This window comes from Electrona antarctica, assembly GCF_951216825.1.
Source record: "Electrona antarctica genome assembly, chromosome: 20".
Taxonomy (NCBI): Eukaryota; Metazoa; Chordata; class Actinopteri; order Myctophiformes; family Myctophidae; genus Electrona; species Electrona antarctica.
Window position 1 is genome coordinate 21,224,942 of NC_136801.1, and position 13,693 is coordinate 21,238,634.

The window sequence follows — 13,693 nt, forward strand, 5'->3', positions numbered from 1 at the left end:
GAGCAAAACGTGACCTCTGGCGTTGACCAGGACAAACCGCTCCTCTGCTCGTCGCCTCTGGACCGCGAGGCCTACTGGAGCAGCGAGGACTCTGCTGTGTCCGGCCTAGGGGAGGACCTTGACGGCCTGTGTCCCTTCAGCCTGGCCGAGGAGGAAGAGCTGGTCATACCTCGGGCAGGGGAGAGCCCCAAGGCCAAGAGTGTTTCAAAGCAGATAAGCGAAGAATGCGAACGTGTTAGTGTCAAGGACACGCCGGATGAAAAGAGTGCCAATTCACACCCACAGAGCAACGAAAGCCTGAAGCCTCTGGTCTCGTGTTTAGAAAGCAGAGGCCTGCTAGTGGACCGTGATCACAAACAGCAAGGCCAGCATGTTAGCGAGCCGTTTAATCACACATCCTACAGGGAGAGAAGTGCCTTGTCCGATTCATTAGGTGAGTACACACTGGCTGAGGAGTTCAGGGAACACACACGGACTCCTCCGCAGCAGGGGGTCGAGGTAGCGTCGTACCCGTTCCCTGACGCCGCCGCCCTCAGCCCGGTCTCGGTCAGCGGCCTGCTGGAGCCCATTCTGGAGGTGGGGCGTTCGCAGGAGAACTCTGGGGTGCCGGCGGAGCAGAAAGAACGCTCCGACATGAGACCTGCCGAGGGGGAAAGAGACACCGCTGACCTCTCTGGGGACACGTGCTTCTCCGGCCCCAAGAGTGATGACCCAGGAACCCCGTCCTCGCTACGAGGCGGCGATGACCCACGAACCCCGTCCTCGCTACGAGGCGGCGATGACCCACGAACCCCGTCCTCGCTACGAGGCGGCGATGACAGGCGCCAGAGCCCCGCGACCGTGTCCGACGATGGCGTGTCTCAGAGCACCACCGGCGAGGAAAACGACGAGGCGAGCCTTCATGCTTTTTGGACGGAGAACGGCAATCTGGACAAAGCGAGTAAGAAGAGCAAGACGAAAGGCAACCACGCGGCCAACAAAGGCTCAAAGTTCTCCGTCTTCGCCAAGATGCCCTCCTTCAGGAAGGCCAAGAGCTCCAGGGGTACGAAGGGCGACGACTCTCCCGGGGACTTGCTCGACGGCGGCGAGCCGCTTAATTTCAGGTCCTCCATGTCGGAACAGGAGAGCCAGGGCGACAACTCGGACGACGAGGTCTTCCTCCATAGCAGCGTCCTCCACCAGACGGTCCAGCAGGTGTGTACCTCTTCGGGACATCCTGAGACCGAAGTAGGAGAGGAGCAGCACGGCTTCTTCCCGTCCACCCCGCGCACTCGCCACGTCCGTCAGCTCTTCGGCCAAGGTGGCGGGGGAGGGGACCGAAACGGAGCCCCCGGCCTGGACGGCCCGCACCTCAGGCACGCACAGGCGCCCGACGGCCACGTGTACAAGAGGAGCAAGAGCAACGACAGCCTGAACATCCGCATGCGCTTCGCCCAGGCGCACAAGTCCCTCTCCAGCCTGTTCGAGTCGCGCACCATGGACAAGGAGAACGAGGAGCAGCTCAACGGCTGCCCCGACGACGAGACGGCAAAACCCAAACCGTCCTGGAGGAAGCTGAAGAAGGCCCGAGAGGCGGAGCTGCTGAGGAGGACTCTGTCGGTGCCCAACGCGGAAGGCGGCGGTGCGGGGCAGGACATCCTCGGCGTCCCGGGGTCAGCTACTTCGCCCAGGGCGCTGCGGCACACCGACCCACTCTCGAAAAGGGCCGTTCCGCAGGACGGCGGAAAGGACGCTCCCCACGGGTGCCAGTCCGAGGGCCAGAGGAGAAAAGGCTCGCCCAACGGTCTGTCCTTCGACGCCTCCGACTCCGTCCCCGCGCTGTCGTCGTCAGACGACTCCGAGGCCTTGCCGCACGACGTCAGCCCTCTCTCCCCCCTGAGCCCCTCCCTACTGGCCACTCTAGCCAATCAGTTCCCCTCGCCGTGGGCCAGCTCCTCTCCGGTGGGCAGCGACGGCCCGGCAGAGAGTCCCCTCAGGCCCATGAGCCCCAAGCCCAACAGCCCCCGGCCGTCAGCTCAGCGCAGGGTCTTCCGGTACCCCCACCACTCGGTGCGGGCCAGCGCCATATCGCCCATCCTTCTGGGCCAGTCGGCCAGCGTGGAGGGCTTGACGGACCCTCCGGAGAGGCCCAGGACACTGAAGCCCACGCTGGGCCTCTCCCTCAGCCCTCTGGATGTAGGCGAGGGCGGCCTAGACTGCCAGTCACACATCAGTCTGTATACCATCGGCTCCATCAGTGAATTAGAGGTAAGAAACAAAGGACATTGCTACTGTACCCCACGCATGCGTAGCATCATATTTATAATAGTCTAATATTAACATGTGTTACTATCTCACGTCATTATTCTTGGCTTTACATAGAGACAACGCAACTAATCTGAATAATGATTGTACAGGCTGCTAACAAAGATTGAAAATACATGTGACAACCAGGGGCCATCGCCGTGTAGTGTTGGCTTGTGGTGGACATTTTTGTCAAAATGTAATTTTTGCCATGGACATACAAAATGAGCGGACAATAAATGATTACTGGAAACACATAAAGAGATAGCCCTGAATGACCATAACAGGTCTGTAACTCTGAGAGTGTTCAAAGATGTCCGGTCACGGCTATCCTTGCAAATAAAGCGTTTGAGAACCATTCAGATCAATTACAAATGATTCCCGAGCGTGGCACTGTTGCGGCTCGCCGCTCCAAGAGATGGGTCAAATGCGGAGAACTAATTTCACTGCGGTAACAAGTGTCAAATTAGGCCTAGTAGGACTTTGACAATAGTGTCATACATATAATCCTGAAGAAAACCTGGAGACTGACATTCGGTAATTGGGTCTCATGATCAAAATAAGAACATTTTTTGAACATTTTGTGAAACAGAACATCAAATGGACACATTTGTCCGTATACGGACATTGATGACCCCTGGTGACAACACTCAATGAATGAAATGCAAAAACGTAGGAACAACAGAAGGATAGCCTCCATGTCTTTTCTCATTGACATGCGCGCCGCTGGCCCGCTGAAAGGAAACACACATAAATATGCATGGCAATTACCCTGATTTGTGTGAATGCTTTGTTTTCTCCGCCCATTGAATTGCCCTGCCTGTTGAGCATCGCTATAAATCTGTGTATCGAAATAAAAAAAGGCCTTGTTCAGAGCTCCATCAAGATGCTGACGGGGTGTCAGCTCAGCTCCCTGAGAGAGAGAGAGAGAGAGAGACAGAGAGAGAGAGAGAAAGAGAGAGAGAGAGAGAGAGAGAGTGTTTACGCTCTCATTCACTCACTAGCTCTGGCTTTATAGCGGAATAGAAATAACACGCCGTGGCAGTTAATCTGTTCTTCTTCACCCTGTGTGTGTGTGTGTGTGTGTGTGTGTGTGTGTGTGTGTGTGTGTGTGTGTGTGTGTGTGTGTGTGTGTGTGTGTGTGTGTGTGTGTGTGTGTGTGTGTGTGTGTGTGTGTGTGTGTGTGTGCGTGTGCATGCACGCTGGGGGGGGGGGGGACGTGCATGAATGAAGGCATGCATCTGATGGTCTTTGCTACTGTATGTAGACATGATAGAGTATGTGTGGGGTGAAAGAACAAGCTTTTCTTTCTCGTCTCTCTCTCTCTCTCTCTCTCTCTCTCTCTCTCTCTCTCTCTGTAAAGAGTAGGAGGAGATAAATAGCAGAGTCAGCTCTTCCCCCCCCCCCCCAACCCAACCCAACCCAACAGTGTGGTACATTTCCATTCTGAGTGTAGCAGGCCACCTTTTCTACTTCCACTTCCACACCAGCTCTCGAACCAGTGTTGTTGCCAAGAGTGCAGTTTAAACGCACTGACTTGCATCCCCCCTAGTGGCTGCCTCCGGTACCTGCCGCTAGGATGAAAGTGTAGCCTGGCATTGCCAGACTGATTCAAGTGGGCTGGATCACTGGGAGTCAATGGGAGCTGTATCTCAGCGATCAGAAACGCTTGGCAGATGTTTTGTACACTGCATGACCTGTCTAATAATCATTCTACCCTCCTGTCATTTCACACGTGTCATTTGATAACAATACTGTATATTGTTGCTGTCGGGCAAATTTTGCATAAATCAGTGCTATTGAACACCCTTTATGTCTGTCTAAAGTAGTAAAAAGTGCCTCTTAACTCCATTGGACTCTCAAACTGTCTTCTAAAGCAACTAACTCCCCTCTCATGCAAGTAATTGACCATATATAAAGTCACAACACCAACTTTGATGAGGCAGTATTGCTTTGTTTTCAAAATATAAGGTTTTCTTCATTTCCTGAAAAAAGGTCTAATTTTAATTTCCTGAAAAATGAACATTTTGGAGTTAGGTTGTTTCTTCCCGACAGCAGAGATATTAATAATTGTTGAGCAGTGAATCAGCTTCTATGAACTCCACTCTATTATGCCATGTTACTGTATGTCAACCTACACACGGTAATGCACTGCGTTCAGGGGAGACATCATTTCACTCGATTCGATTACGAGAGCAATTACGAGAGAGGTGATTGCCTGACCAGGGATGTGCAGAGAATGTTAGAGAGGCAGGGGCTGAAATTCCCTAAAAGGTCACTTTTGCCAATAAAAAGATATACAAGCTCACAAGCTTGTAGATCATCTGTTTTCGGGGGAGCGACCCTGCACTCTTTAGCTACTGAAGATGTGGTGTAGGACATGGATTTCTACACAGAGGCAGACGCAAAATGCTACGTTCAAGTTCAGGAGAGTTCGGAAAAAGCCAATTCTCCTAAATGCTGCATGCCTTCGGGTATGGCATGAGGGGCATTTGCATTTTTACAGACTGGTAAAAGGGCAGGGGCTCTATAACCTATGTGTGCACGTGCCTGTGTCTGACTAACCCGCTGACTAATTGTGTCGCACTCAAAAGGATGCGCAAAATGGTGGCAGCCAATTGAGGACGAGGAGGCCGAGGGATCACGCTGCGGCAGGATCCGTGGCGCCGGCTCCCGGCGAGCCGAGAGCACGGCGTGACACAGCCGCCGACGCGGGGAGGGGCAAGGGCGGCCCAGTACGTCGCCGCTGCTCGGACGACCTTTGGCTCGAAGAGAAGAAGCGGCATGAGCGCAGGATGGGCCGGGCGGTGAGGAGCAGCCTGGGACAGCTTAGCACACTCTCACCCCAAGACCTGGACAAAGTAAGATGGCCGCCGAGACACGGCGAGTGCCTACAGCAGCGACAGCAGCAGCAGCCAGAGGCATTCCTCCAGTTCCTCTACCTTGCCTTCTCTGTCCTTATTCTCCGTCCTGCTGCTCTTCAAAGACCGTCTTTTTAGTCTTCCTGTGGCCTCTATCTATTTGTCTTCTAGGACATGAAGCACGTTGACTTTTTCCCCATTTCATCGCTTCAGCTTCCTGCTTCTTCCTCCTTTTCTTCTTCTTCGTTTCCTCCGTTCAGCGCTTCCATTCCAGCCTGCATGCATGTCCGCCCTGCATGTCCGCCCTATCGCTTCATGTTCTTCATCGGGAATTTGCAACATATGTATTTGCATCATGTGTATATGTATTTTCATCTTTATCCGTTTTTGAGTTTTTTTTTTTTTTTTAATGTAAACACCAGACCAGGAAATATCAGTGTGTTTACGACCGCTTTGGACAAAGTCACATAAACAAAGGAATAGAAGAACGCTCGCCCCAAAACGCGTTCGCCCCTCTAAAATACTGCGACCTCGGAGCACTCGCCACTCGCCACCAGGTATTCCTAAACGTAACCTCAGTAAAACTATGCCTGAACCTAACCTTATTCCTAATCGTAACCTCAGTAAAACTATGCCTGTATCTAACCTTATTCCTAAACGTAACCTCAGTAAAACTATGCATAACCCTAGGGGGGGCGAGTGTGTTTTTCGGGCGAGCGTTCTGCTTACCACAAGGCCCTAGATTGCACAGTGCATGATTTTTCACCCAGCCCTGTAACCCTCCCACCCTTCCCCATGCAGGATGCCCGTGTTGGAGTCACCCTGGGGCCCATGGAGGGGTTCGTGGGGATGCCGCTCAAGGTCCAGTGCTTCTCCCAGAGCACCCCCGTTGGACTGGACTGCCTGGGCTGGAGGCGACGCGTCTCCTTCCCCTGTGAGTACCAATCGCCTCGCCGTCTCTTTTTGCCAGATGCTTGAAAAGCATCCTGGCCTACATTCACTACTACCTCTAGTACTGACCGTAGTAGACACTTTTCCGTGACTGGCTGCCTCGTCTCTACTCTAGGCTGCCTCTAAGCCAATGGGAGACTTACCCATAAAACCCATAGTCTGAACGGCATTAAACCCCATACTCTGAGTCTGAACGCCACAACGTGAAGCTGTGAGCTGAGGCAGAGGCTGCGGTACACAGACTGATTGTACAGTACTGTAGAATGATGTTCATAACGAGAGCTTTCTGCACCTGGCAGTTATGACTCGTCATTCTTGTTATTACGTTAAGCGGTGTCTTTCTAAGGGACACGTGGCTGTTTATGGACAAACACTGCATGGTCAGTAGGCTTAGGAATGGGATCCGTTAGGATTTTAACGATTCTCTCTTAACGGTCCGGTTCCTTAATGTTCCCTTTAACGATTGCTAGAGTGTACAAATGGAACCAACATTTATGGATGTCTTTGAAATTAAAATGTTTGAGAACCACTGGTATTGTTATTTGTATAGCAGACTTATATCCCACATAACCATCTCTGACAGTGTGATAAAAACCAGTTCCGGAAGCGGTTCCAAATGTAACGGAAGGCATTCCTGGTTCCTCAATGGTGGATTTGGTTCCTCCGGTTCTGGATCCCACACATTATGTCACATTTGCCATTAGTCTTTTCATGGCGTCTGATTGGCAAGTTCATTATTGGATTTATGTCTACTCTTAAAGGGACATTTCACCGATGGAAGAAACTGCAGTCACTCAATGTTAATAGTATTTGTAGTAGATAAAAGTATCATAATTTGAAATTTGCACCCTATGGCCAGACAAATAATGAAGTCAGTGATTGACTATAGGGTTTGATTGCTGAATTCCTACAATGACCATAATGCCTTTGTGCACGGCCCCTCCTTGTGGAGAGGGCTCTATGGAGTTGTGACTTGTAGTCCAAGAAGGAAGTGAGACCACATTTTCATGACACATTTTGGTCATCAAGATCATTATCATTATGACTAAAATATCTAAAAACACACATTACACACATAAAAACCCCAGTGTTTCTTGTGTCCTAAACATCATTAAAATAAGATCTGGTTGCAAAAGGGGTGAAGTGGCCCTTTAAGTTTACAAATAAGTAGGCCTATTATTGTTGAGATGTGTAGACTATGGAATGACGCAGGGAATGTAGTTAGAGTTGAAAGGTAAAACTGAAAGGATCCGGTTATAGCTTGTCTGTGCACGCACTTCAGTAACTACTGTAACTTGAGCTGCCCAATTGTATTTTGCTGATCTCGACTGGAATTAACTGACTCACATTCCGTGCCATTGGTGGTGGTGGTGTTGTTGCCTGCACAGACGTGCACATTCAGAGAGCGTTTTAGCCATTATTCAACGCTTGTCGGCATGTTTGGAAATAAAGTCCAATGACAAATTAGGATTAATTTCATCATCATCATTCATCTGTTGTGGAGAAACCAGAGCCATAGAGTAAGACAGAGTTACGACAACTTCGTTCACTTCATGGGGCCAGTCCAATGGCGGCTTTTCTACAGTACATAGACTTCTATTGGCGAAGAGCATAGCGAACAGTGACAAGTCCTGGACCAGAAGTTGGCAGAAATGCATTGGACTCAGGCAACAGCTCAGCTTTAATGATCTTAAATCCCTTTATTTTAGATTGTTTTTTTTAGTAATAGTACAACATAAACATTACAGAGACTTTAGTTGTCACTGTACAATACTTTAAAACAGTTGTCATGTTGCACACATGCCTAAAATTGCTCTTATTTGCGCTGCCCTCATTGAAAACAATGAATTTCCATCTCCAGCTTGTCCCAGTTCAGGCTGCACGAACAGCTCTCGAGCGCTCAGTTTTCTGCCCCCTCAATGTCGTAACTCTGTCTTACTCTATGGCTCTGGGAGAAACTACCTGGGTCTTGACCGTCTTACTCTTGTTGTTATGGCTCTGCAGTGCACAGCAACAGTGCAGTTCCTCATTCAACCTGCAGGGCGCAGCACATTGTCATTTTGTCAGCCTCCTAGCCCAGCCTTTCCCAGGCAGCGTGCCATTTGTCCCTGAGGATGTCTGTCTGGTGTAATTACAGGACAAAAGGGTGCATAATGTGGGAATTATGTGAAAGAAAAAAATAAATCTGTGAGAGTTCCAGGGAAGACAATTTGTATAATAGTAAATAGGTTTTTTTATGCCAATTTTCTTAACCAGGCTCTCATGGCTGCCTTGAAAAGACACCTATTATTTTAGGCAGATGTAGTTGTTTGTTTGTTTGTTTGTTTATGGTTGTGTCCTTGAGGTTCACAAAATGCATGTAAATGCAAGCTATTATTATTATTACTATTACTAATAATAACTACTAATAATAATTACTAATATTATGATGATGATATTGTGAGAGAAAGTGTACCTGAAGTACATTTGAAGTAACCACCTTCTTTCTGGTGTCCCTATGTTGGGATTATTATTATTGTCGTAATTGGTGCCAATGTTGCCCAAAGTTTTCAAAGAATTGAAAAACAAATCTCGAAAAGAGCACAAAACACACACACACACACACACACACACACACACACACACACACACACACACACACACACACACACACACACACACACACACACACACACACACATATATATATAATTATATAGGGCTTAAGTGGTCAGTATCCCTGGGGTATGGTAGGTGGTGACTGGCCAGTCAGCCAGCCATACGTTAAGAGTTCTGAATGAATTGCATTATAACCCTGATCTGTGTCAGTCCACACCTGCGCTGTGGTTTCTAGATGGATAGAGAGTGTGTCTGTAGTGGACCACACATGCACTTTAGCACACATGCCTGGCACGCACGCACGCACGCACGCACGCACGCACGCACGCACGCACGCACGCATATACACACACCCTCCATACATGGAGGCAGCACACTGCCAGGTCTTAAAGTGAGGTCAGCAGTCTTTGTCCAGATGTCTCCCGTTGTGATTCGATTCATTTGGACTAAATTGAATTGCAACATGAATTAGAAGACACTAAAGTGTAATGCAACCTCACTGGCTCTGGGCTATCAGGGATATTACAACGATACAGTCCACCGCGTAACGTGACCCCATTTGACTTTGTTGCACTCACTCATATTTTTCTATTACCATTCGTAATCCTTTAGCAGCGCACGTCAATTTGAGCGACGGTAGACTATATCTCACTGTTTTCATGTAATCTTCCGTAAGGTAGTTTCATTGAAGCTCAAATCCCTCTGTAATGTGATGGCAGATGATGGATCATCGCTTTGTCAGTCCCCGTTAAGCCAATGTGGTGTCCTCGCTTTGGGCTGCCTTGAGTATGACATTGTCATTGTTATTTATAGTGGTGTAAAAGTAACTAAGTGTATTTATTTACGGTAAGTACTTCAGTACACTTTTGAGGAATTACACATATATAATTATGTGTGTGTGTGTGTGTGTGTGTGTGTGTGTGTGTGTGTGTGTGTGTGTGTGTGTGTGTGTGTGTAGATACAGTAGATAGCCAATCCACAAGATGGGTTTTTTGTGCTCTTTTACTTTGCTGGAGTATTTCAGTACTTTTACTTCTATACTCCACTGATACCAAAGAGGCAAATATTATACTTTTACTCCACTACAATTATTAGAAAACTAAATTTGTAAATTATTACAAAACATTCATTAACCACTTCAGCCCCTATATACAGTATAGGCTACTATATTTTCAAAAATATTTCTCTATACATTTTGAAAACGTGTGGACATTCTGCGTAATGAGTACTTTTACTTGTGGTACTTAAATGTACTTTGATGCCAATACTTTTGTACTTTTACTCAAGTCAATTTTGTATACAGGACTTTTACTTACAACAGAGTATTCCTACATTGTGGTATTGATACTTCTACTTAAGCAATATAGTACATCTTCGACCACTGTGTTTAATGTTTAAAGTCCAACTTGTGTGATAACAGTGTGGTATGTGGTATGTGGCTGTTTCAAACCTAAACCCGGTCATTTGTGCTGCGCTGACTTTTCCATTTGTCTTTGGAGTGACATAATAATGTGTTATTAGTGTGTTGAGTGGTGTGTGCTTGTCAGTCAGTCAACCCGTACCAATGCGTACCATCCACCCAATCTACACTGTAGATTGGGTGTATGGTACATGCATACACTTTCCTTAATGGTTATATCTGGTTTCTGTATTTATTTATGATATATTCTCTCTATTATTAAGGTTATTTTTGCAGTCAGTTTGTATTGGGGGTGGGGATGGGGGCGGGCGGGGGTCGCGAGACACGGCCAAAGCATTTCCGGGGGTCCTCAGCCAGAAACGTTGAGAACCCCTGATCTCCAGTACACTTCCCTGTAGTGTGGCTCCACAGGCTGTTTTCTGTCTGCGTGGGAGGAAACCACTCAGAATATTGAGTTCAGGCAGCCGGCGTATATACGTGTGCTATACCAGCTTCACGAGTCTCATCGTGAAGTTTGATTGCAGTTGGAAACGTTCTCATTCTCCAGTCAAAGGGGACTCGAAGACGAGACGAAGCTGCACCCCTCTGCCGCTGACATCTCTTTCGCAGGGCTGACACCTTTTCAGAAATGCTTTTTAGGTGAGATCTGATCGTCGAGTTTTTAGTTTTTGCCAGTGCACTTAAGAAGCTCTCATGTCAGTGTGTGTGTGTGTGTGCGTGTGTGTGTGTGTGTGCGTGCGTGCGTGCGTGTGTGTGCGTGTGTGCGTGCGTGCGTGCGTGCGTGCGTGCGTGCGTGCGTACACGGCCCGATTCACTAAGCTGTTTTAACCCATATTTTGAGTGTAAAGGAATTTTCCAAACTTCCCACAGTAATCTTTTTTTGTCTGTGAATTTTGTGGAGGGCCGCTCTTTCTCAAGTCTGCTCAGATGCAGACTTACATAGGATCAAAGCTTGTTGTACAGTATGTCATTAGAATGCTTTATTCTAATCTAGACTACTAACATGGGATGTTTGGAAAATTCTGTTCGAAAATATGGGTGTAAACAGCTTCAATCGGGCCCTATATGTGTGTGTGGACTATGTACTGTTACAGTACATAGTCCACACACACATAGGGCCCATACAGTACTACTGTATGTGTATGTGTTGGCCGTTCACATGTAGCATGCAACAGGAGAAGGAAGGAAGCGAGACCAATGTCTGACGCATCATCAGACATTTGAAATACGAAAATATCTAAAAACACATATTACTCATATAAACCCCCCAGGAAAGTGCATCTTGTGTCCTAAACATCATTAAAATGAAGATGTGGTTGCAAAAGGGGTGAAGTGGCCTTTTAACTCATTGCCGCCACTAAAACCTCCGGTGTTGTCTGCTACCGCCACCATAGACACCATAGACAGCACTTCTCTTGAAATACTTTCCGGTCCCCAAAAAGGAGCTAGCGCGAATCGGCTAAAACTAATGTGATCATCTTCTATAATCTTCAGAAGCATTCATATTTTGACCGCACGGTGAACTAGGATTTATAGCATTGAGCCGCTAACATCGGTGCGTTGCAGTGTTGTTTTTGGCAGCAAATTTAGATTTTAGTTTTAGTCATAGTCTCTTGAATAGTTTTCATTTAGTTTTAGTCACATTTTAGTCAATTGGAATGTTTTAGTGCTAGTCTAGTTTTAGTCGACTGAATATCAAAAGATTTTAGTCGACTAAATCTACAGTTGATTTAGTCGATTAAATTGTATTTTGACGGTCCTTGATGCTGTCGTAATGACTGTTTTTACACTTGCTGAAAATATTAATATAATATAATAATATTTTCAGCATGCAACCAAGTGTAAAATGACTTATACTGGATCTCTTGTCAACTAGTCCCTTCCTAACATTTTAGTCTAGTTTTAATTTGTTGACGAAATTGTCAGTATATTTACTCTTAGTTTTAGTCATCATAGCTTTTCATTTAGTTTCCATTTTGTTTTCGTCAATGGAAAAAGGTAGTCGACGAACATTTTTCATCTTAGTTTTAGTCGACGAAATCAACACAATGTTGCGTTCATACATGTAGCTCCAGCCCCATGTGGAAAACGTCCATACTGCAGTGCATGTGTGAAAGTGACTTATGTCTCTCTCCCACCCTCTGGCTCTCTCAGTATCGGCGTTGGGGATGTATTGAGTATTTTGTGTCCCTATAGTCAGTTTGCGGCGAGGCGAGGGTCAGGAATCCTCTCCCCCATGTCTCGACCCTGTGTTCCTTCCTGACATTGTGGGAAAACAGATCTTCACTGTTTCACTGTGTTTTCCAGGCCATTTCCAAGGTCACTCTGTGTGTTTCAACACACACACAAGGGACCGTGCCATATGAACCAGGGCTATTTAAAGATGCTATATGTACTGTGCGGCACCGCTGCATGTGTGACTTTATTCTGTCACGTATTTAGACTTTTGGGACAGTTCATGCATCGTGGACATGTTTTCTTCCCTCATTAAACTCTATATAGGTTGACCGGAGTCCCTCGGACCTCTATACTATTTTCTGTGTATTTTCTGCTTTTGCTGAGTTTGTAGATCTGCTATTTTCTGGAAGTTTTCGTAGAATATGGATGCTGCATGGGTTTAATGTCTGTGTGTGTGAGAGTGTGTGAGTGTGTGAGTGTGAGTGTGTGTGCGTGCGTGCGTGCGTGCATGCGTGCGTGCGTGCGTGTGCACACATGAGTGTGCATACCTTCATTGGCGGGTGGCTGGCTGACGTAAATTGGCAGTGCAACGCATTGTGAGCTAATAGATCGGATATTTTTGCAGCGCAGCACCATGCCAAATGATAGAATACGGCGAGAGGTTGTGTGATTTGCTTAAAGTAGTGGTTCACCCAAGACATGACTTTATTTCTATCGTTTGATTCGTTTACCTGGTGATGTCTTTGACTCATGTAAGGTTTCAGTTTGTAAAACATTCCTTGAAGGTGAATCCATTCCAGAATTAGTCCAAAACACTGCTCATATTATAACCTCCAGAAAAACTTGATTATGCGAACACATACTGTAATTCATTGCATAATCAGCTAAATGGCGCATATTATGCAGTGGTAATTTACTCGCATTTCTGCGCAAAATATGTGCAGGATATGTGCAGGACTCACTTAATTTCACAATCCCTGCATTTTTCCGCATAAAGTTTATAAAGTCATTGCCTCACCCATTTGTTCACATTCACACACAGAAGCATAACAAACCATGGTGGTGCGGTGAAAATACAGTAGATGGCATGTGTGTGTGTGTGTGTGTGTGTGTGTGTGTGTGTGTGTGTGCGTGTGCGTGTGCGTGTGCGTGTGCGTGTGTGTGTGTGTGTACGTACGTACGCGTGTGCTGCATCTGCTGGTTGCATCGGCTCTGCATGCTTTCGTCACCTCATCTATCAGTGTTATTTTCACATGGCTGTGTTGTTGTTGAACACAGCCTACACAGCTGAATCAAGGATTTTTGGCTGCAAAATCAAGGATTTTAGTCTGCATAATCAAGGCTTTTGGCCCACGTTTTTCTGGAGGGTCTAATTATCATTTAGATTTTGTTCTACCGAAGT

At 47.0% G+C, this 13,693-nt stretch overlaps 1 protein-coding gene across 1 annotated transcript in view; it reads left to right on the forward strand.

The window, feature by feature from the left end:
* The first annotated feature begins 828 nt into the window (after positions 1 to 828).
* Positions 829 to 13,693, forward strand: part of LOC306913425 (rho guanine nucleotide exchange factor 4-like) — an 87,011-nt gene continuing 74,146 nt past the window's right edge. Inside the window, exons 1-3 of the mRNA XM_079490064.1 lie at positions 829 to 2,247; positions 4,878 to 5,144; positions 5,946 to 6,078. Of these exons, the coding sequence (XP_079346190.1) occupies positions 1,009 to 2,247; positions 4,878 to 5,144; positions 5,946 to 6,078 (1,639 nt within the window). The 5' untranslated portion in view covers positions 829 to 1,008. The remainder of the gene's footprint in view (positions 2,248 to 4,877; positions 5,145 to 5,945; positions 6,079 to 13,693) is intronic.